Source organism: Zygotorulaspora mrakii, chromosome 7 (assembly GCF_013402915.1).
Source record: "Zygotorulaspora mrakii chromosome 7, complete sequence".
Classification (NCBI taxonomy): domain Eukaryota; kingdom Fungi; phylum Ascomycota; class Saccharomycetes; order Saccharomycetales; family Saccharomycetaceae; genus Zygotorulaspora; species Zygotorulaspora mrakii.
In genome coordinates, this window is record NC_050725.1 from 289,932 (window position 1) to 312,009 (window position 22,078).

Sequence of the window (22,078 nt, forward strand, 5' to 3'; positions counted from 1 at the left end):
ATATACCAACAATACATTTCATAAAACAGTATCGGATTAGCAAAAATTAATCTCTATTTATATTACGTTTTGTATATCAAAATTGTTTTTTTAATCTACTAATACTATATCTAACTGTACAAATCATCATCTTCAGCATCACCAGCACCAAAGGCAGCTCCTGCACCACTGGAAGATCCATCGTTACCAGCACCAGATCCAATACCAGCCCCATTGGTACCTAATGCGGCATCATTGAAACTGAAGTTTGAAAATTGACCTCTTGAAGCTTTCATCTGTTGGGAGTATGCTTCATAACGACGCAGCTCAGCATCTGAAACCGACCTCTTAGCAGTTTTCATGGCCTCAGAGAAATGTTCTTTAGTGATATATGGAACAAGGTCAGGTTCTTCAATTTGCTCTTCAGCTTTTTTCTCACCATCCATTTCTACATCCTCTTCAGTCTTGACAGCTTTCTTAGATTCAGACAGCCTGTGTGCTTCAATGGAATCTTTGATTGCAAATTTAGCCGCCCTTTGAGCTATATAAGACAAATCTGCACCTGAAAACCCTTGAGTTGCTTTCGCAATTGCCTCTAATTCCAAACCAGGTTCTAATGGAGATTTTCTTAGTTGCGCTTGCAAGATAGATAATCTGGCAGTTTCGTCAGGTAATGGAACGTAAATAAGTTGATCCAATCTACCTGGTCTCAAGATTGCAGGATCAATCTGATCAGGTCTGTTAGTAGCACCAATGACGAAGACATTCTTTTTGGCATTCATACCGTCCATTTCTGTTAATAATTGATTAACGACTCTATCTGAAGCACCACCAGCATCACCAACGGAGCCTCCTCTTGCTTTAGCAATGGAATCTAATTCATCTAAAAAGACAACGGTTGGAGCTGCTGCCCTAGCCTTATCAAAGATATCACGAATGTTGGATTCAGATTCACCGTACCACATACTTAATAATTCTGGACCTTTAACGGATATGAAATTGGCAGAAACTTCAGTGGCAACTGCCTTTGCCAACAATGTCTTACCGGTACCAGGTGGACCATAAAACAAAACACCTTTCGATGGTGCCAAACCAAATTTGGTATATTGGTCTGGATGTAAAACAGGGTACTCCACAGTTTCCTTCAGTTCTTCCTTAATTTCATCCAAACCACCAATGTCATCCCAGGTGACATTAACACTTTCAACAACAGTTTCACGTAATGCTGAAGGATTAGAGTTACCAAGAGCAAACCTGAAATTGTCCATAGTAACACCGAGAGAATCTAAGATTTCAGCGTCAATTTCTTCCTCATCTAGATCAATGAGATCCATCTTTTCACGGATTTGTTGCATAGCAGCTTCAGAACATAGAGATGCTATATCGGCACCAACATAACCATGAGTTTCTGCTGCAAGAGATTCTAGGTCAACATCGTCTGCCAACTTCATATTTTTTGTATGAATTCTTAGAACTTCTAGTCTACCGGTAGCATCTGGAATACCAATGTCGACTTCACGATCGAATCTACCAAATCTTCTTAAAGCTGGATCAATGGAGTTAGGTCTATTTGTGGCTGCAATAACGACAACATTTGACCTTGCCTTCATACCATCCATTAAAGTTAGCAATTGGGAAACGACTCTTCTCTCAACTTCACCATTTGTCTTGTCTCTCTTTGGTGCAATAGAATCAATTTCATCAATGAAAATGATTGCTGGAGCATTCTTTTCAGCTTCTTCAAAAGCCTTTCTCAAATTGGATTCAGATTCACCAGCCATTTTAGACATAACTTCTGGCCCATTAATCAAGAAGAAAAATGCACCAGTTTCGTTTGCGACTGCTCTCGCCATTAAAGTTTTACCAGTACCAGGTGGCCCATACATTAAAACTCCCCTTGGCGGCTTGATACCGATTGCCTTGAATAGTTGTGGATGTCTTAAAGGTAATTCAACCAATTCTCTAATTTGAGCCATTTGTTTGCGACAACCTCCAATATCGTCATAACCAACTTCGTTCATATTATTCTCCTCATCCTCTCTGTTGATTGGCTCACCTTCCCAATGTATAACAGTATCTTGTGCAACTACTGCGTACTCATCAGGTTCGACGTCAACAACTTTGAATTCAACTTGTCTCATACCACCTCTTACAACAAAATGATCACCTTTCCTAACTGGTCTATATGCCTCCACAAAATACGGTTTTAGGAAAACGTCAAACAAGTTACCTGTTAAGCCCTCAATCGTGTCAGCAATGGGTAAGACAGAGATTCTGCTGGCGTATTTGATATCAGGACATGGGTGAATAGTAACCAAGTCACCTAATCTGATACGTAAATTGTTACGCACTACACGATTGACTCTACAGGCACCATTTTCCAGTTCATCATCGATTAAAACGATCAACACTGTATCCTTTCTTTTCTTACCCTTAACCAAAACAGTGTCACCGCGGAATAGCTCTAATTTATCCATAGTGTTAGAGTTAATGGCAATCACCGAATTATCGTCATTGATAGCGTCATCAACTAGAAGCATATTATCCTTCTTCTTTCTTCTTAGAATAGCAGTTGCAGTGCTATCTTCAGCCTGTGCATCAGCTCCAGAAGCATCTAATAAAGGCTTATGCTCTTCCCCCATCTTAATTTATTGAAAAATTTCGAACTCTGTTAATAGTCACCGACACAATTCTCTCCAGAGAGACTGAAAGATCAATAGTGTACTAGGTCCTACTTTGATAATAGATTATTCATATTCTATTTTGAACTTTCCCTCCCCTTCAGCCCTTTCTTTTATACCACGATTATTCGCCACCGAAATCAATTTACACTGCGACCGGGTAACCACTAAGGTATTCGAATCAGACTTCAGATAATAAGAAGCATTGAGCTGTAGAATGGCCAAATAGTGTTGCAGTGCCAGCTTACCAGTTGCTTAGTTTCCCATGGGCGAACTAGATATTTTAATTATCTCGAACCGCCCGATGACAACTATACTTCATGAGAACGGAGTACACATTAAAAAGAATTCGATCTATCTACTGTCATCGAGATAAAAGAAGAGCGACAACATTCTCTGACACTTGACCGTAGCATTGAGAAACTCCCCTAGTAGGACATATCTGATATAGATGCACACTGATCGCCCCAAACGCTTGAAAGGTGTTATGTATTGAAATATGCGTTTAAATGAACAATTTGAGTATGAAAGATATAAATCGAACCGAACGTTTGGCTTTTAGTTATTTAACTTAGCTAGTAGTTCTTTGTGGAACTTACCTAGTTTCTCAAAGTTCGTTTCCTGCGCAGGCCAACCAACGATCAAACCAGATTGGTCATCTCTCTTGGGAATGAAATGGAAATGCACATGATCAACTTCTTGGTGAGCAATCCTACCGTTGTTCTGTAACAGGTTGTACCCGACAGATCCATCTATTCCCTCCTGATCAACGCCTAAAGCTTTAGCAAGTTTTTTAGCAATAGGTAAAACATCAGTCAGGTACTCATCAGGGATATCGTGGAGTTTACCGCCGTGATATTTCGGAATGATCAGCGCGTGACCTTCAGTAACTGGCTGAATATCTAAAAATGAATACGCAGTCTCAGTTTCGATCAATTTGAAAGAGGGAATCTCACCTGTGTAAAAAGAGAATGTTAGTACCGTGAATATCCAATGCATCACTTTTCTACGCCTGAAAAAGTTTCATACCCTTGATGATTTTACAAAAAATGCAGGCAGCGTTCTCTCTCATAGACATAATTGGTGAATTTTTCAATTTACTTGGCAGTCTCTGACAGTTATAAAAATATATCTTTACAAATCAAGGGTTCCTTGGAGAATCCTGCTTTATTTGGTCTCTTTGCAAGTTCATGTCCGAGATGCGACGCCAGCGGTTGCGCATCATTCTTGACGATGTGTTAGTGTTGGTAATTCATACGTCTCTCTTCCGGCAACGACACCAATTGCCAGACGTTTATCACTATCGCTTGTCTTAACTCTTGTCTTTAATACGGCATATTTCTCTATGCTTCAAGAGTTTCCATGGAAGAGAGCAAAATTTAGTTTAGATTCCACTGAGGACCAAACGTACATTATTTTGCAGAAGTTTGATATGGACCCAGAGAATTCAACGAAGTTAATTTGAGAGGAAGAGGAATCATTAATTACATTTGTTTATGATTTTCGTTATTTAGTGGCATAAAAAAATTTTTTTTCAGCACACAATGATGTCTGGGGGATCTTGGAAAAAAAAAGATGAATTCGAATCATGTACAACATATCAAAGCTTGTTAGATAGCTCGATCCTATCCTTACAGTCGTTCCAATATGATTAGAGGTATTATTGTAAAGCAATTGACGAAAGCCGCAAGGCTGAGAGGTCCCGGTAATGTCGCGGGAGTGCTAAGAGCAGCAGCAGCGCTTGCCCCACAGATCACTATTAAACATAATTATTCTAGCAAGGCTCAACCGAAATTAACAAGCGAACTCTATCCATCTGTAAAACGGAATCCAAACTATAAAAAATTGGCTAATGAAGACATCCAGTTTTTCCAATCTATCTTGACGGAGAACGAGATTCTACAAGCTAACGATAAAGAAGACCTTGCATTTTATAATGAAGATTGGATGAGGAAATACAGAGGTCAATCAAAAATCGTACTTAAGCCTAAATCTGTTGAGAAAATATCTCAAATATTGAAATATTGTAATGAGCAAAAAATCGCCGTGGTACCTCAAGGTGGCAATACAGGTCTTGTTGGCGGATCAGTCCCTGTTTTCGATGAAGTCGTATTATCTGTCAGCAATTTGAACGAAATCAGGAACTTCGATCCAGTTAGCGGTATATTGAAATGTGATGCTGGTGTCATTCTCGAAAATGCGGATAATTTTCTTGCTGAACATGGTTACATTTTCCCATTGGACCTCGGCGCCAAGGGATCATGCCATGTTGGTGGTGTTGTCGCTTGTAATGCCGGTGGCCTTAGATTGTTGCGCTACGGATCTCTTCACGGCTCTGTATTGGGACTCGAAGTTGTCCTACCAAATGGTGACATTTTAAACAGTATGCACTCTCTGCGGAAAGATAACACAGGCTATGACTTGAAGCAATTATTTATTGGATCCGAAGGCACGATTGGCATCATAACAGGTGTATCAATTTTAACACCACCTAGGCCAAAGGCATTCAACGTTAGTTTTTTGGCGGTTAATAGCTATGAAGATGTGCAAAAAGTATTTGTTAAAGCGAAGAAAGAATTGCTAGAGATATTGTCGGCTTTTGAGTTTATGGATGATAAATCCCAACAGTTGACAAAACATCATTTAGCAGGTGTACCTCATCCATTTGAAGAATCTTATCCATTTTATATCCTTATTGAGACTTCTGGTTCGAACAAAGATCATGATGATGAGAAGCTGGAAAAGTTTCTGGAGAGTGCAATGGAGGACGGCTTAGTTGTTGACGGTGTCGTCGCACAGGATGAAACGGAATTGCGTAACCTATGGCAATGGAGAGAGTTGATTCCAGAATCAAGCCAATGTCAAGGTGGCGTTTACAAGTACGACGTTTCACTGCCTTTGAAGCACTTGTATTCTCTTGTGGAAGCGGCAAATGCAAGGCTATCCGAAGCAGCACTACTGGGCGATGCTCCAAAACCGGTCATCCAAGCGGTTGGCTATGGCCATGTTGGCGATGGTAATCTGCATTTAAATGTAGCCGTTAGAGAGTACAACAAACAAGTCGAAAAAGCTTTGGAACCATTCGTTTATGAATTTGTCTCGTCTAAAAACGGCTCGATTAGTGCAGAACATGGTTTAGGATTTCAAAAGAAGAACTACATCGGATACACCAAAAATCCTCAAGAGATCAAAATGATTAAAGATCTCAAGACCCATTTTGATCCCAATGGTATTCTTAACCCCTACAAATACATCTAGTTCTCGTTAGCCCACATGAACAGAATATAATCTTATCATGCAATTGGACGGGACGTTATCTTAATAGTTTACCTAATAAATATTCATACTCTACTTCGTGACTTCAAGAATTTTGCTTAGGTAATCAGGGATTGCAAGCAAAATCACATAAAAGCGTCGTCCATGCTGCCCTTGCCAACGCCCAGTCTTCCATCATCTTTCCGAAGTTTAAAGGCTAAACCGGAGCATATCAACTATCTAAGTGAAATCGCAAAACGACACACAGAAGACAATGTCATTTCATCAGGAATTTTTTACTTTGAACAACGGAGAAAAGATTCCCGGAGTGGCTATTTTAGGTACTGGTACGGCGTGGTATAAATCAGAAGAAACTGCTGAAAATTTCTCAAACACGCTAGTTGACCAACTGAAATTTGCTTTCACCTTACCAGGAATCGTTCATATTGATGCAGCTGAATGTTACAGGACTCATGGAGAGCTAGGTAAAGCATTGAAGGACAGTAAGAAGCCAAGAGATGAAATTTTTATAACAGACAAATATTCATGCCAACACGAAATATCAGAGAACCCAGTCAAAGCTTTAGATGCAGCGTTAAACAAAATTGGAGCGGAATATGTTGATTTGTTTTTAATTCACACTCCATGGATTTCGAGAGAAGAACCTGGATTTACGCTGGAGGAGGTCTGGAAGCAAATGGAACAACTTTATAAAGAAGGGAAAACCAAGAGTATAGGTGTTTCGAATTTTCGTACCGAAGATATCGAGAGAATTTTGAAAGTTGCAGAGGTGAAACCACAAGTTAATCAAATTGAGTTCAATGCCTTTTTGCAAAATCAAACACCCGGTATAGTGAAGTACTGCCAGAAAAATGATATTCAGTTGGAAGCATATTCCCCTCTAGCACCCCTTCAGAGAGAACCCAGAAATTCGCCGGAGTTACCATTCTACCAACTCATTTCTTATCTGGCTCAGAAGTACGAAAAAACTGAGGCTCAAATATTGCTAAGATGGGTCAATGCCCGTCATATTGTGCCGGTTAGCACATCTTCAAACCCCCAACGAATCAAAGATGCCCAGAATGTTTTCAGCTTTGAATTAACTGTGCAAGAAGTTGAAAAGATCACTCAGTTGGGTTTGGAACACAAGCCTCTCAGACTGTACATGAAAAGTGCATATGATAAGTACAACTCTGACTCTCAAAAAGCTTAAAAGATGCAATTGGGACGTAACTGACATCGCTAGCTTGAATTCTATTATTCTTGGTTTACATATATCTACATCGTGTTTCTATATATCACGACAGAAATTTGGCTCTTTTTAAGCTTTGTACCGCCGAAGACGAAATATGTCTGAATCTTGAGGAGCCCAAGGGCGTTCCACCATACCATCTGGTGACTATGATCAAAACATTTATTATATTGGCTCTCTCTAGTAAAGTCAAAAGGCGTTGCCCTGCTGCAGCTTCCCCATTGTCATCCCATCCCTGTTGAAGATTCTTAATAATGGGGTTGACAAGGCGTAATGATTTTGTCTTCTTAGAGGAATGTGTTCCTATATTTTTGCCATTGCTGCTGTCCTTAATCCATTCTCCAGTTCTCCATGCATACATATGAGGGTGACTAGCTTTCCTTATGCTTTTATTTTCTAGCACGAGTTTCTGTAGCAGCCCGTTGATCTCAGTTTGATCTTGAATTCGCCAACATCTCGCTTGAAACTTGGACTTGCGATCAATAAGCATCTCTGATTCATTCCATGATTGCATCACTTTCTGTTATGTACTCAATGTAGCTCAAGGCTGCTCCGCATCGATGCTCTCGGTCACACAGGATCTTTTTTGGTGACAAAGGTTCTCTCTTTTGTTGTAGTGTGGAGTTATGTTTGGAAACCAAGTTTCACAAATACATCCCATGTCAGATATTAAACGCAACTGCAAAAGAATTAATACGTGAACGAAAGAGAAGGTGTTCAATCTAAAGTTAAATACGTACAGAATACAGAGCTCTTGAAAATATTCAAAACCGAGAAGCATTTGAGGAACACCCGTTTCGCGATGGGAGGTAAGGTATTGATGACCGTTTCTACACCATGTAATGCAAAGGGTAGGGTTTCAGGGTATCGAATAGTTCAATATAGCGATCGCCGATTATCCATACTACCACGTGAAATGAATACCAACAATTCCAAGACAGATATCGACACTAATGTGCAGGCGTTCTGTTATCTGACGCCAAAGGATGGAGTGATTGCAGCCGCTGCTGGTGATGAAATTATGGATACCTCTGACTACATGATATTAGCTAAGTCAAATGGATTCATCGAAATTATAAAGGATTATCATTATAAGGTAGAGAAAAATATGGCATTGAATCCATCTTACATCTTGAAATGCACCCCTGAAGACTTCAGTAATATAGGTTCTGATTTTATGTTTGCAGGCATTCAATACAAAGATGGATTTTTATACTGTTGTTTGTGCTCAGGAAGAATTTTTATCTTCTTACTAAACTTACCAAGTGGTTACATTCAAGCGGATAACTCATTTGTCAAGCTGCTGGGCTCACCAGATATACTTAATCTTTACTCGGATATTACCAGCGGATTAACAAGAGGTGTTGAGTCGCCTGAAGAAACAAACCTTTTTTTCGAAATGCGATTTACGGGGAGGTCTAAATTGAGACACATCTGCTACTATTTGTTGCCAATGGAACCAGAACATCTGAGGACATGTCCGTCATTGTTTCTTAACAATGCGTATAAAAATAACATCATCTATAAGCCATCCATATACGTTTCATTGGACGAAGACATATCTGATTTTCGGATAAATCCATTCGATCGACTTAGTTTCTTTACTATCTCACCGGGGTCACCGCTAATAATCAGAAAGGTTATGCTTCCAATGGCATACGTGAATTTTTTCGCCAAGTTTATCACCATCAAGAGAAGGATTTTAGAAAGAAATCATGGTGAAGTGAATTCTTGGAATCAGGTTGCCAAAAGTTTTGACTATGACTCGTTTCGCGCTTATCTTACTGATGACACTCAAGATAATATTCAGTTCGACTCTACCACATTTGATCAGATAGCGACGTTCGACAATATCTCTCTGTTGAGGACCATCATTGTTTGGATTCAGAGAACCGATCACTCAAAGGACGATATATCCAGATTATTTGGTCAAGCAGAGACTACACATAATCGAAGGCACCAAATTTTAGGTCGGTCTCCAAGCTTTAGAAGAACCTCAAGGTACACTTTACAGACCGTCGGTCTTCGCGAGACCGTTGACCTTCCTTCTTCTGATGACTGGGAAATAGCACCACTTATAAGAGAGATAAGAAGGAACACGTTTACCGTGGATTTCAACATTGTACAGCTGAAACCCTTATCTCATACTAACGACGAACGAAGTGCATCTCGCGAGGAAGACAATACAAGGACGTCTTTTTTAACTGATAATTACAAAAACATGGATATCATCTGCATTGATCGCTATCTATCCCTTTCAATTTTTAGACCGGCAAATCTTGATGTTGCTCTCACGAGAATAGAAAGTTTTCATGATTATGAAACGTCAAGTTACAGCTCAAGTGCGATATTTGAGGAAGAGAGAGAATTCAAAATAGCGTTAAATGGATTGACCTCTTTCAAAAAGTTATTTACAATAACTGATTCTCTCTTTATGATTTTAGACACAAACGGTGTAGTGCTACTGGATAGACAGCATCTTTCTGACTCTAAAAATCTTGCAAAGAATCCTAAGTGCGCCGTGCGAGTAGCACCTTTCAGTATCGGTCTCATAAGTGATGGGATCATGATCGTCCGAAAGCTCGAAAATTCCTCGCTGAATGATGGTTATAATGTGGTGTTCGATCTAATCGTTACATGCATACCAGGAGAAATATTAGCATTTGAGGGGAGATTTACATCGAATTCAAAAATTGGTAGTCTGACGCTGTGTGATTCCCTGAGATTGAGAAAAAAAAATAAATTCGTTGATAAGCTCTGTCTATTGAGTTATGAGCCATCAATAGACGAGAGAAAACGATTGCATGACATGAATGAAGCGCATCCTTCGGTGCCAAAGAGGAGGAAATGGAATCTCCAGATTGAATGAACTGAAGGTTCAACTCTAGCATATAACAAGAGATAGAATTAGACAAGCGAGCACCGGTTATTACAGTAGGTAATTTATATAGTGGAATTAGAAGGAAAGATGTAGTTCAAAAGTATTTTATGGAATTTCACTGTATGGTGGTGGAGCGTTAGAATGTCCATTTTTGTCATTTGAGGATGAGTTACCATTATCCATACTGGTGGGAGCCTGGATTTGTGGAGGTTGTATACTACCGTAGCCTTCATTCCTAGAAGCAGTGGCGCTCTGATTATGTTGCCTCCTATGGGAAGCTCCTGCTTGTCTTTCACTGTCTGCCCAACCTCTCTGATAGTAAAAAGCGTACTCTTCATCCCTCCTCAGTGGACTTGTGACAGTAATATAATAGAAAGCGTGCAGCATACCTGGTACAACACCTAGTAAAGTAAGCAAAACATTTAGCAATAGATCAGATGAGCAGAGCCCCGACCTAAAAATTACTGCAACGGGTGGTAGAAAAAATGCTATTATATAGAGTATCAGATCTGATACAGTGCAACAGCAGTATAAGCACATTTTGTTTAGTGCAAATATGAGATGTGGGGAGACTGTCTATTTCCAGTCTATCTTTTTTCTTCACCGCAGTTTTCCTTATCTAACTTTACTCTATTCCTCCGCTATGGCTCAAGAAAATTTTAGCAGTTACATTTATTTATATATATACGTCATTAACATTTTAGTTCAAGAGATGTAGATGCATTACCTCTTCAATGTTCCACTTCTGGATGGCCTGAACGAGTTGTACGATTTATAGTTGTGTGTATCCATTTCGGATGGCGCTCCTCTATTGTATCTTGAAGTAGCCATTCCTTGAGAAACATAAGAAGAATTTTGATATGAGTTCGAGCGTGGAAAGTCCAAAGGATGTGTTCTGTTCCTTGAAGGTGGAAAAATTCCACCAGTTTGCACAGGTTTGAAATCCTTGCGCCTTCCGTTCTGACCCTGGCTGTTATCGTGATTCTGATATGGTGGAGGGTGATAATTTGAATTCCTACTTCTTTTTCTCGAGGAGTTGCTTCTGTTATTATTATTACTGTAATTTCTTGATTCGTAACTATTCGAATTATCGTCGCCACCATAATCCAGATGGCTTGAAGATCGTTCTCTATTACGTTTTTGCGATTTTTTATTCTTTCTTGGTTCGTCGTCATACATAGCACGATCAAATTCTTCGTAAGTCATATAGTCTGCGGATGACGACTGCTCTTGCTTTTGTTTCCGTAAATTTTGAAAATAGTTAATTTTAAGTGGCTGTGACAAGTTGTCGCCGGAGAAACTACTTCCATCTTCATTTGGAACTCTTGATGAACGTCTTTTAGGACAGTCATCACCAAAATGCCCCTTAGAGCCACAGTTATAACAGTAGAGAGCATGCATCGGCAGTGATTGTTTCTGGGTGTCCTCTTTCACTACGTAGACCCTCCATATACTTGGACACCTTTCTCTTGAATGATTTTTGCTGTTGCACAAAGTGCAGAACATTTTTTTCCATTTTTTTGGACACTGTGATCGATAATGCCCAAATTCATTACAATTTGAGCACTTTATAGCTTTTGTACAATGCTGTGAGTAATGATCATCCATCGAGCCGCAGTACGTGCATATAACGTGAGGGCATTTCTTTTTCAGGTGGCCCCTCTGAGAGCAGTTCATACATTTGGGCTCAGCCTCTCGAATGCCTCCGCCTTCATCATCATCGGTAGCTCCGAAATATCGCCCCTGTCCTCTCAGCATGCGTAAACTCTCAGGATTCTCATCGACCTCGTCGATCGATGGTGCCAATAACTTTTCATTCTGGGGTACCTGCGTAAGCGGCGTAGAGTCCCGCTCGAAAGGTAGAGTATCCATACTTTCAACCTCTGAGAGCATCATGAACCAATGCTAAATGCTGAATAATCGATCGTTTCCTATCTCCCGTTCCAGTGCTTCACTAAGCTCATCGCTGCATATTTTTTCTCTCTTAATTATACTCTTTGTTTTTATTCTTCACGTGAGGCTTTGGAATAGAATGTTTTCAAGCAGAATGACTGACATGGGAAAAATTTTTGATAATTGATGGAAGAAAAATACAACCTTGTTAATTAACCACAAACATTACGTTCGCTATCTGTTAGAGCGGATTTAGGTGTGTTAGACTTTGAGAATGAGTGTGTCTGAAGTTGAGAAAAAAGTTAGTGATTTGTCTGTTAAAGCGGAACTGAAGGAGGGCACCGGTGAGGTTACGGCCGACAAAGCTGCCATTTGCAATGGTAAGGGCAAGGAAGATAAGCCGCAGAAAAAGTCCAAGCAGCAATCATTGTACTTGGATCCATTGCCAGGGTTTATCAATGAAAGACTTACAATGTTTGATGATTTGCAGAAGAAGTACAACGAGAAGGTAGCGTCGATGCCACATGTGCCAATTAAGGTTGTATTGAAGGACGGTTCTGTCAAAGAAGCAACATCCTGGGAAACAACTCCAATGGACATCGCGAAAGACATCTCGAAGTCTCTCTCTGAAAAAGTCTGTATCTCGAAAGTGAACGGTCAATTGTGGGATTTAGAGAGACCTTTTGAAAGTGAAGAGGAAGGTCAAGAGATCAAGTTAGAATTGCTTGATTTTGAGAGTCAAGAGGGTCAAAAGGTGTTTTGGCACTCTTCTGCGCATGTTTTGGGTGAAGCTTGTGAATGTAACATGGGTGCCCATATCTGCCTAGGTCCACCTACCGAAGATGGCTTCTTTTACGAATTTGCCCTCAAAGATAGCATGGATCCAAACGATTCAAATGAAAGAACTATATCTCAGAGTGACTTTCCAAACCTAGAAGGTGTCGCGAAGAATGTCATAAAGCAGAAACAGAAATTTGAAAGATTGGTTGTGTCAAAAGAAGACTTATTGAAGATGTTCTATTATTCAAAATATAAGAAATATTTGATCAACACAAAGATCCCAGATGGTGGATCTACCACTGTTTACCGTTGTGGCTCTTTGATCGATTTGTGTACTGGTCCACACATTCCACATACTGGTCGTATCAAATCCTTCAAGCTGTTAAAAAATTCTTCTTGTTATTTCTTGGGAGACGCAAATAACGATTCGTTACAGAGAATTTACGGTATTGCATTCCCTGATAAGAAATTGATGGACGCTCACTTGAAATTTTTGACTGAAGCTTCTCAAAGAGACCATAGAAAAATTGGTAGAGAACAAGAATTGTTTTTCTTCAATGAAATGTCACCAGGCTCTTGCTTTTGGTTACCTCACGGAACAAGAATCTACAATACATTGGTTGAGTTGCTGAGAAGTCAGTACCATAAGAGGGGCTACGAGGAAGTCATCACACCAAATATGTATAATTCCAAGTTATGGGAGACATCTGGTCATTGGGCTAACTATCAAGAGAATATGTTTACTTTTGATGTTGAGAAAGAAAGATTTGGTTTGAAACCAATGAACTGTCCAGGCCACTGTCTAATGTTCAAATCAAGAGAGCGTTCTTATAGAGAATTACCGTGGAGAGTTGCCGATTTTGGTGTTATCCATAGAAATGAATTTTCGGGTGCATTATCTGGTTTAACTCGTGTCAGAAGATTTCAACAAGATGATGCCCATATTTTCTGTAGACAAGATCAAATCGAATCCGAAATTGCAGGTATCTTTGATTTCTTGAAGTACATGTACGGAGTCTTCGGTTTTGAATTCAAGATGGAATTATCTACAAGACCAGAAAAGTATGTTGGAGACTTGAAGACTTGGGATGCAGCCGAAGCAAAGCTAGAATCAGCTTTGAACAACTGGGGCGGTAAATGGGAATTGAACCCAGGTGATGGTGCTTTCTACGGTCCAAAGATTGATATCATGATTTCGGATGCTTTGAGGAGATGGCACCAATGTGCAACTATTCAGTTAGATTTCCAATTGCCAAACAGATTTGAATTATCATTCAAGTCAAAAGATAACGACGAGGCCGAAAGTTATGAAAGACCAGTAATGATTCACCGTGCTATTTTAGGTTCCGTGGAAAGAATGACAGCTATTTTAACTGAACATTTTGCAGGTAAATGGCCATTTTGGATATCTCCACGTCAAATCCTTGTCGTTCCCGTTGGTGTTAAATATCAAGATTATGCACAATCTACACGTGATAAGTTGCATGAGGCAGGATTTTATGCCGATGTGGATTTGAGTGGTAACACTTTACAAAAGAAGGTTAGAAATGGTCAAATGTTAAAATATAATTTCATCTTCATTGTGGGTGAACAAGAAATGAATGAAAATTCCGTAAATATCAGAAATAGAGATGTCATGGAACAGCAAGGAAAGAATGCGACAGTAAATGTTGATGTCGTTATAGAACAATTGAAGGTTTTGAAAGAAACCAAAAGAGGTGATAATGTTTTAGCTTAATAGTAACATATAACTAAGAATATTTATTGAACTATTCAATTTTTTTGTATGCGGAGTCAAGTATCTCCTCAGTGTTCATGTCTGTTTTGAGCATTTACAGAAAACGGCAGTTCTCTTCAATCATAATTATCTTTACCCTTCCGTTCATCTTGCACAAGCGCATCGAACTCTGATTGGGAAAGATGGTCAGGAGTGTAAAATGGATCATCCTCCATATTTTGCGCTTTTCCATCTGAGCCTGGACCAGGAATATCTCCGTTGCCGCTCAGCCCTTGTCTCACCCTATTCCAAGATGAGCCTTCAGAATTCGACTCTTGACGAACTTTGTCCCAAGAGGATGGTGCTTCGTTTCCTTGGGATTGCTGAATTTTCGGCACGCCCTCTTTCTTTTCATCAGAAAGTCGTGTGTAGAGTCCCATAGGATCTCTTTGATTCAAAAACGAGCTCCTCTGACCTTCGCCCTTAGTCAGTTGCTGTAGTTTTGTCGCTGGATTTGGAAACCGTCTGTCCGGATTAGTATACGTCATATAAAAGTAAGCAGCCCATTTATTTGCCCCACCATTGTTCACCAGAGTAAGCATATCATACTGCCTCTGTTGGCTACTTTTAGGTGCCTGAATCGAATCATCAAACTGGTCATCCCCATATTTATCCACTGTAGGATTAATGCCATATGAGGACAGGTTATTTAATATTTGGGAATACATAGCATCGCCTGCAGTTTTAGTAGCCAGAATCATGGCTATTATACCCAACCCAAAATTACGAGGTACGTTAACGCCCCTTATTGTATTGGTTTTGTAAAATCTGTAGAAAAATGGTGGCAAAAAGACCGATGTAAAGCCAAGCCATCCACCCCATAGTTGTGCTCGAGCAATTGATCGATATGAATTAGAGAGCTCTAATCGATCCTTGGAATCAAGCGCACTATCTTTCTCATAAAACTTCTGTGCCGAAACGTATGCGTCTCTAAACCAGGAAGATTCTAACGCATTTGATTGCTTTTCCTTAGTTACGTCTTCGTTCATCTTCTAAGACAGCTTGCAGGTAAGTTAAGTGATGTTCAGCAGCGATCTGCCATCAAATTTGCGGAATTATTATTTTGAATGTCGCTAAAATGTAATACCCTCTTTTTTTTTTTTTGCCCTTGCTTCACATTTCAGGCAAAAACAGTAAGACAATAATTGAAGATAAATAATTTATAGAGTCTAGGTGATATATATAACAGTAGTAAATCGTGATAACGGAATGAATTACTTCACAATTAAGCAAGCATATTATACTGGAAACTTTCCACAAACTCTACAGGAAATTGCCAAGTTCAATAAAATTTCTGATGACACGTTATTGTTCTACAAACATAGTGCGAGCTTGAAATTGGGACAATTGACTCAAGATCTAGGCTCCAGCAATCTCGATAAAGCTTTTGCTGCCTATAAGGTGTTTTTGGAGACTAGAGAGATTTCTCAATTAGAGAAAACAGTTTCTATTGAAACTGGTTCTCCATTTGAACTATATCTTTTTGCCAGCGCACAAGCTATACGGGAGGACTTTGAAGCCGGCCTGCAAATTTGTGTTTCCGGTATCGATAGTGACGAACAGTTGGGTACTCCAGAACTATTACTATTAGCAGTCGAGATCTCATTGATGAACAATCAGTTTTCTACTGCTACGACCATTCTCGAAAACTACACAAGCGCGAACGAGGATGAGATATCTGGCGAGGACGAACTCATCTTAAATCTTGCTGAATCATATGTTAAGTTTGCAACTAACCAAGAGACAACAAGATCAAATTTCTACTATTTCGAGGAACTGTCCCAAACTTTCCCAACTTGGAAGACTCAGCTAGGTCTTTTGAACATGCATTTGCAACAAAATAACGTTCCGGAGGCTCAATCAATCGTGGACGTCTTGGAATCAGAATACTATACTGAGGAGCAAAAAGATTTGGCTAAATTATACAGACCGTCTTTCCTCGCTAGTAAGATCACACTATCTATTTTGCAAAACAGTCAAGATACTCAACCATTAAGATCTGAATTAGCCACCTTAGACCCAGCGAACGTTTTCTGCAAGAAGCACAATGAAACGCAGGCAAAATTCGATGAAGTGGTCGCTAAATACAGCTCCTGATTTAAGTAGTTTCTAGATACATATTTAAAAATGGCGGACACAGTATGTGTGTAAGATAAAGCTGAGCGCGGTGTATACACTACTATAAAAGCAATATGGTAGTAACTAATAAAGGAGAGTGAGTCGTCTAAGATAAAGATTGCTTACCAGAGTTATAAAGTTATATAGTAGCGGCTAATAATGACCATGACCAAAGCTGAGAACATGGTGAGCTAAATTGTTGTATTGATTGTAATTATCGTGGCGCATGGTAAATGTACCGCTACAAACTATAAAAGACTTGAGCGGCTATTAGCTAGTAGCTATTTCTATTACTTTAAACTAAAAGAAATTTAGAAGAATTAAATCAGATTACATTGTATATTACTACAAGCTTTTATTGTTTCAGTTTACTGCAAACAGATGAAAGTCGACACAGGATTATTACTTGGAATAAGCACTAGGATTGCACCAAATAGATATCCAAAGATTATTCAGTTAACTGAATTGAAGCTGAACGAATAAATACACTGTTGCAGCAGCAAATGCTCAATCTTAAACTGTATATTATCTTCATTATATGTCGAGGATCATCGAAAAAATGTCATCCTAGTATAGTGGTTAGTACACATCGTTGTGGCCGATGAAACCCAGGTTCGATTCCAGGGGATGACAATTCTTTTTCGTTAAGAACAGGAGACTTCTGTCTTAGAAATGACACCTTTTTTTTGATAATATGAGGATCGAATACCAATTGAGATTCATCAACAGATCTGTATTACCAGAAGTATGTAAGTCATGCAATTTCTAAAAAGCGTTTCATATATGTGTCGTATGTACATAACAATTGAATCTTTTATTTGTTTTCTCTATTCAAACAAAAGATGTTACTTCGAAAAACCGCTTTAAGTAATAAATTTGGAATAATGAGTTCAAAACGACAACACCAAGTTGGAACATTGACCACCATTTAACACGATCATTAGTGGATTCGGCTGTATTTCTATGAGTTCTCTCTCTAATAACGATGTAACTTTGTTCATCTTCAACTTCTTGGATTAAATTCGATAGCTTTCTTACTGCACTATCTAAGGTGTTTGAGTTTGGATCATCCAGATCAACCCAGACGACACCATGAATATTGAATGTGACATCCTTTGTATTTATATTGGAATTTTCATTGGAAAAACAGTATTCATATTTACCATTTGTGGTTGCGGTAAACTCGATTTCCCCGTGAGAAGAATCTCTCAGAATTCTGACGACTTCTTGTCTGCCTGGAGCATAAATCATAAAGTCACCTCTTAATTGCTCACTGGATTGTGCGTCTCTGTCACCAAATTGATAAGTGATCGAAAGTTCATCACCTTTCTTCAATGGTTCAAAAAAACATCTGATCCCTTGAGCAGGTAATAGGACATTGTGAGCCATCACAGTCAATGCAAGACATAGTGTAACAGCCACTTGTAGAATTGAATTGCTACCCCGCATTGTGCAGTTACCTACTATATGTTGGTGCCTCTTTCTTTAAGTATTACGTGTTTTAACGCTTGACGTGTTTTATTTTCACTTACCATTTTTTTTATGTGAATAAAGCTCTGTCCTGTGATTTAACAAGAAGACTCTCGTGTATAGTGAGAACAGCAGAATAAAAATAACAGAATACCAGGAGATCAAGAAAGACAGGAATGAGAAAACAGTAATAATCAACTGATAAAGCTAAAATACAGAGATACATATATATATATATATATAAATATATATATATATATGGGAGTAAGAAAATGTATTGGAATATGGGATTCTTTTTTCAAGAACGAGGAGTGTAAAATGGAAAGAAATCGATGAAGAAAAAAAAATAATTAAAAAAGAAAGAGGAGAAAGTACAGCATCAAAAGGATCATTATTTGAATCGTTAATTTTGAATCAATGAATTTTTTTTCCAATTTTTCAATCGTCAATTATCAATCTTCCATTTTCAATTTTCATATCATGATATAGTTTAATGGGGATTCATCTGAGGGTGAGTGTAATGCAAAATTCAATAAAATACTCGTGGTCATATTTATTTCTATCTTTTCCTTATGCACTCTTTTCAGATCATTAAACTTGGTTAAGAAGATAGTAAGTAATTCATAATATCAGAATTAAAGAAGAAAATTTAATGATAATAAAGAATAGAGAAAAAAATTGGTCTGCCAAATCATTGAAAACTGCTTGATTCTTATTATTGCTTCTTTATTGAATCTTACAAAACAATGTGCTGTACTCATTTATGAGAACATTGATCAGGAAATGAAATGGTTAAATTGAAAGATCGGTTATATTATCATGATATATGCTCTTTGATTTATGTGTGATATGATATATTGGCTGTTCATATATTCGCATCGGGTTTGCTTCCCCCCTTGATTGCTGGCTCTTTTAACTCTTTTTTCTTCGTCTCTTTCCTCATTCTTATTTCTTCCCCAGTTACGCTCCCTCTGAATCTTTTTTCTCAAAAGAATTACCATTATTTTTTCTTTCTTGAGCCCTGTTGTCTTGGTAGACTCTTCTGGGCAGGTTTTAAAATCTGGAAAGAGCATAATAAACTTTCGTCGACGCTCATCATAGCTCCGGCATTATCAAATTCACCACAATAATTTGGGGCACTGAAAAGTGTGACTAATTGCCTTTTGCTAAAAAATTCATAACCATCTTCAACAACTTGGTGAGCTCTGCAGATCAATTCCATATCCTGTTTCTGTAGAAACCTATTAACAACATCAGGCCCAAATGTGAAAGAAACACCTCTATCATTTTCACTCCAACCAACAATATCTTTATCCGGATCGGACCATAACAGATCACATAATAAACCTACATCTGGTATATCAGTTGGTCTCATAACTCTTCTAATCTGTTCCATACTATTTAAATCTGGTGATAACCCACCATGCATACAGAAAATTTTCTCGTCGATTATCGCCGCAATCGGTAAACAATTGAAGCAATCGGTAAACGTCTTCCAAAGTTTGATATTATACCTTCTTTTACACTCGTCGTAAAACCCATAGATTCTGTTAATTGAAGCACACTCATGATTGCCTCTTAAGATGAAAAAATTTTCCGGATACTTTATCTTGTATGCCAAGAGCAGGCATATTGTCTCCAACGACTGCTTACCACGGTCAACATAATCTCCCAGGAACAGATAATTAGACTCCGGTGGAAATCCACCGTACTCGAACAGACGCAACAGATCGTAGTACTGGCCGTGGATATCCCCACATATTTTGATAGGGGCCTCTAACTCCAGCAAGATTGGCTGTTTGATGAAGATAGATCTGGCCTTAGAACACAGATATCTGATCTCGTGCTCTTCCAAGTCCACCTGCTGTCCAGGCTTCGACCCTCTCACCTCTAATAATCTGTCGATAATGTTATCCACATCAACCGCAGGTGTCTCCATTTCTCTTTATCTGCTGTTGTCTCTCTCTTTCCAGTGCTTTCTTCTTCTTCCAAAAAATTCTCTAGCTACCCTGGAACCCGTAAGATAATCCTCTATAACTGTGTGTGTATTTCTCGAACGCCAACTTGCTCCTTGCTTCACTTTGGCTTGCTTCACTTTGGCTACTTCTTTGCACTTTCCACACTTCTGTCCTATTTGTTGTCCTCCTCTCCTGTTCTGTTCTGGGGGCTAAAAAAAAATGTGCGTTGGGATAAACAAGTTTCAAGCAAGATGAAAAAAATAACGAAGAGGGAAAAAAATCAAATAAGAAATGACGAAAATGACAAAAATGACAAAAATGACAAAAAGAACGTCTCTTTTCAAGAAAAAAAAAACAGAAAAAATGACAACTACTACTGGATGGTGCCTTCTCCAGTATCACTGAACCAAAACAAACTTAAATCGTGATTTCTTACGATCCAACGCTAATGCACTGTGTTTACGTGTTTGTGTGACTGGTCTATATAGTGCAGCTTGCAAATGCAGCGTGTATCCACTGCTTGAGATTACAGCTTGTTTATCACTATTTCACCCTGTCTCTTTATCTGAATGCTCGTAAAACCAATCTTACCTCAATTAGTTTCGTCAATTATGAAGTTTTGATTCGCTTTTTGCACGGCCGGCGAGCATCGTTGATTTTTGCTTTTTAGGGATATTGATTTTGCCACCAGAAAGTGAGGAAACGGGCTGAGGAGGAGCCGGGGAACTGGAGATGCGGAATCGAACAGGTTTAGAAAACGGGATTGGAGCGATGAGATATCGGTACGTGAGAAACGATATAGCTGGCAGCCGCGATGGAGGGTGTGACGGTGAGTTGAATAGGATGCGGTGCCGAAGTGTGCATGTGACCGAATGTGTCAGGGGTAGTGTGTAGTGCCGCCACTTTTTAAGTGTTTGCATGTGACCTGTTCTGGAGCATTGGTACAGTCCAGGCGGATTGCACTGGGTTCGAGAACTGGGATGTGCGCATTCGCCGAAAACACCTGCGACGACAGTAATTAGTCCGTTTTTCATGATGAATAACATTTGCGTGAACAATCTCTGATTTAAATCCTCACGGGTTTTGTGATTAGAAAACTTATGTTGCCTTCCTTCTGAAATCTTGAAATTATATTTTTTACATAATTTTTGGCCAGCGGTGGGCGTTGTAGACAGGGTTGTACGGTTGAGAGAAGCTGGGCAGCAGGCAATTGGAGATGTCAGACGATATGATTGAACCGGATGTGGTGGAGTCGCGAGTTGGGGGCGGTTTTGGCGGCAGTAGCAGTGCCGGTGTCGATGCGGGCTACACATCAAATAGGGGTACTCTGGACGAGTCGGTGTATGAGACCTTCAAGAGAGACGTTCTCGATATCAATACCCGGTTGAAACAAGTCGTGTACCCTCATTTTGGGTGTCCACAGCGCTGCACTGCGGCGGACACGGGACGGGCAGATGTCGGGGACCAACGGGCAGATGTCGGGGACCAACGCGAGATTCATTGCGACCTGTGGGCACCGCTGACGTTCATACTTGTTTACGCGGCAAGCTTGTCTCGTTCCAACACGAATGCGTTGTTCTCAACGGTTTTTGTGTCCCTGTGGTTCGTGCTGTTGGTAATGGCTGTGCATTTGAGGCTTACAAAGATACGTGACGGAAATTCGCTTCTGTCTTATATATCCATTTCGGGGTACTGTTTGTTTCCATTGGTAGTGAATAATCTTGTATCTCAGGTTATACTGCCGTTGTTGTTCCATAACTTGGAAAGCCATCTGCTTTATCGCATTTATACGGCTTTGCGGCTGGTCATTCTCGGCGGCTCTCTGCTGTGGTCGATTTCTGCGGTTAGCTTCGTCACCAAGAGCACCACGTTTATTCAGGTGTATCCCTTGGCACTGTGTCTGTTCGGCGTTGGCTGGCTGTCAATCCTTTCATAGTACATATCATGTATATATGTTTTGTATATACGGCATTTCGTTTTCAATCTCGATTTTGCCGGTAGCGATCAGCGGCTTTAGGTGACATGACTATTTTT

General features: G+C 39.4%; 14 protein-coding genes and 1 non-coding gene across 15 annotated transcripts; 7 read left to right on the forward strand and 8 right to left on the reverse strand.

The window, feature by feature from the left end:
* Positions 1–110: 110 nt before the first annotated feature.
* CDC48 (AAA family ATPase CDC48) lies at positions 111–2,621 on the reverse strand (the record flags this gene model as incomplete). The annotated part of the gene is made up of 1 exon (XM_037290107.1): positions 111–2,621. The coding sequence occupies one exon, from the start codon at positions 2,619–2,621 to the stop codon at positions 111–113; it is 2,511 nt and encodes an 836-aa protein (XP_037146002.1).
* A 597-nt stretch (positions 2,622–3,218) lies between these two features.
* On the reverse strand, positions 3,219–3,738 carry HNT1 (adenosine 5'-monophosphoramidase; the record flags this gene model as incomplete). Its single annotated transcript, XM_037290108.1, has 2 exons — positions 3,219–3,616; positions 3,690–3,738. 2 exons carry the CDS (start codon positions 3,736–3,738, stop codon positions 3,219–3,221), a joined length of 447 nt encoding a protein of 148 aa, XP_037146003.1.
* Positions 3,739–4,307: 569 nt separating this feature from the next.
* DLD2 (D-lactate dehydrogenase) lies at positions 4,308–5,918 on the forward strand (the record flags this gene model as incomplete). The annotated part of the gene is made up of 1 exon (XM_037290109.1): positions 4,308–5,918. The coding sequence occupies one exon, from the start codon at positions 4,308–4,310 to the stop codon at positions 5,916–5,918; it is 1,611 nt and encodes a 536-aa protein (XP_037146004.1).
* A 271-nt stretch (positions 5,919–6,189) lies between these two features.
* HG535_0G01640 (aldo-keto reductase superfamily protein) lies at positions 6,190–7,128 on the forward strand (the record flags this gene model as incomplete). The annotated part of the gene is made up of 1 exon (XM_037290110.1): positions 6,190–7,128. One exon carries the CDS (start codon positions 6,190–6,192, stop codon positions 7,126–7,128), a length of 939 nt encoding a protein of 312 aa, XP_037146005.1.
* An 85-nt stretch (positions 7,129–7,213) lies between these two features.
* Positions 7,214–7,681, reverse strand: HG535_0G01650 (uncharacterized protein; the record flags this gene model as incomplete). Its single annotated transcript, XM_037290111.1, has 1 exon — positions 7,214–7,681. The coding sequence occupies one exon, from the start codon at positions 7,679–7,681 to the stop codon at positions 7,214–7,216; it is 468 nt and encodes a 155-aa protein (XP_037146006.1).
* A 288-nt stretch (positions 7,682–7,969) lies between these two features.
* Positions 7,970–10,036, forward strand: GID12 (Gid12p; the record flags this gene model as incomplete). The annotated part of the gene is made up of 1 exon (XM_037290112.1): positions 7,970–10,036. One exon carries the CDS (start codon positions 7,970–7,972, stop codon positions 10,034–10,036), a length of 2,067 nt encoding a protein of 688 aa, XP_037146007.1.
* Positions 10,037–10,153: 117 nt separating this feature from the next.
* Positions 10,154–10,588, reverse strand: SNA4 (Sna4p; the record flags this gene model as incomplete). The annotated part of the gene is made up of 1 exon (XM_037290113.1): positions 10,154–10,588. The coding sequence occupies one exon, from the start codon at positions 10,586–10,588 to the stop codon at positions 10,154–10,156; it is 435 nt and encodes a 144-aa protein (XP_037146008.1).
* A 183-nt stretch (positions 10,589–10,771) lies between these two features.
* HG535_0G01680 (zinc finger CCHC domain-containing protein) lies at positions 10,772–11,944 on the reverse strand (the record flags this gene model as incomplete). Its single annotated transcript, XM_037290114.1, has 1 exon — positions 10,772–11,944. The coding sequence occupies one exon, from the start codon at positions 11,942–11,944 to the stop codon at positions 10,772–10,774; it is 1,173 nt and encodes a 390-aa protein (XP_037146009.1).
* Positions 11,945–12,215: 271 nt separating this feature from the next.
* Positions 12,216–14,459, forward strand: THS1 (threonine--tRNA ligase THS1; the record flags this gene model as incomplete). The annotated part of the gene is made up of 1 exon (XM_037290115.1): positions 12,216–14,459. The coding sequence occupies one exon, from the start codon at positions 12,216–12,218 to the stop codon at positions 14,457–14,459; it is 2,244 nt and encodes a 747-aa protein (XP_037146010.1).
* Positions 14,460–14,575: 116 nt separating this feature from the next.
* On the reverse strand, positions 14,576–15,487 carry RCI37 (Rci37p; the record flags this gene model as incomplete). Its single annotated transcript, XM_037290116.1, has 1 exon — positions 14,576–15,487. The coding sequence occupies one exon, from the start codon at positions 15,485–15,487 to the stop codon at positions 14,576–14,578; it is 912 nt and encodes a 303-aa protein (XP_037146011.1).
* Positions 15,488–15,707: 220 nt separating this feature from the next.
* Positions 15,708–16,595, forward strand: SEC28 (coatomer subunit epsilon; the record flags this gene model as incomplete). Its single annotated transcript, XM_037290117.1, has 1 exon — positions 15,708–16,595. The coding sequence occupies one exon, from the start codon at positions 15,708–15,710 to the stop codon at positions 16,593–16,595; it is 888 nt and encodes a 295-aa protein (XP_037146012.1).
* Positions 16,596–17,177: 582 nt separating this feature from the next.
* Positions 17,178–17,249, forward strand: HG535_0Gtrna4H. The gene has a single exon. It is a non-coding gene; the product is annotated as a tRNA-His (tRNA).
* Positions 17,250–17,447: 198 nt separating this feature from the next.
* Positions 17,448–18,065, reverse strand: EMP24 (Emp24p; the record flags this gene model as incomplete). The annotated part of the gene is made up of 1 exon (XM_037290118.1): positions 17,448–18,065. One exon carries the CDS (start codon positions 18,063–18,065, stop codon positions 17,448–17,450), a length of 618 nt encoding a protein of 205 aa, XP_037146013.1.
* Positions 18,066–19,086: 1,021 nt separating this feature from the next.
* Positions 19,087–20,025, reverse strand: GLC7 (type 1 serine/threonine-protein phosphatase catalytic subunit GLC7; the record flags this gene model as incomplete). Its single annotated transcript, XM_037290119.1, has 1 exon — positions 19,087–20,025. One exon carries the CDS (start codon positions 20,023–20,025, stop codon positions 19,087–19,089), a length of 939 nt encoding a protein of 312 aa, XP_037146014.1.
* Positions 20,026–21,260: 1,235 nt separating this feature from the next.
* On the forward strand, positions 21,261–21,980 carry YIP4 (Yip4p; the record flags this gene model as incomplete). Its single annotated transcript, XM_037290120.1, has 1 exon — positions 21,261–21,980. One exon carries the CDS (start codon positions 21,261–21,263, stop codon positions 21,978–21,980), a length of 720 nt encoding a protein of 239 aa, XP_037146015.1.
* Positions 21,981–22,078: the final 98 nt, after the last annotated feature.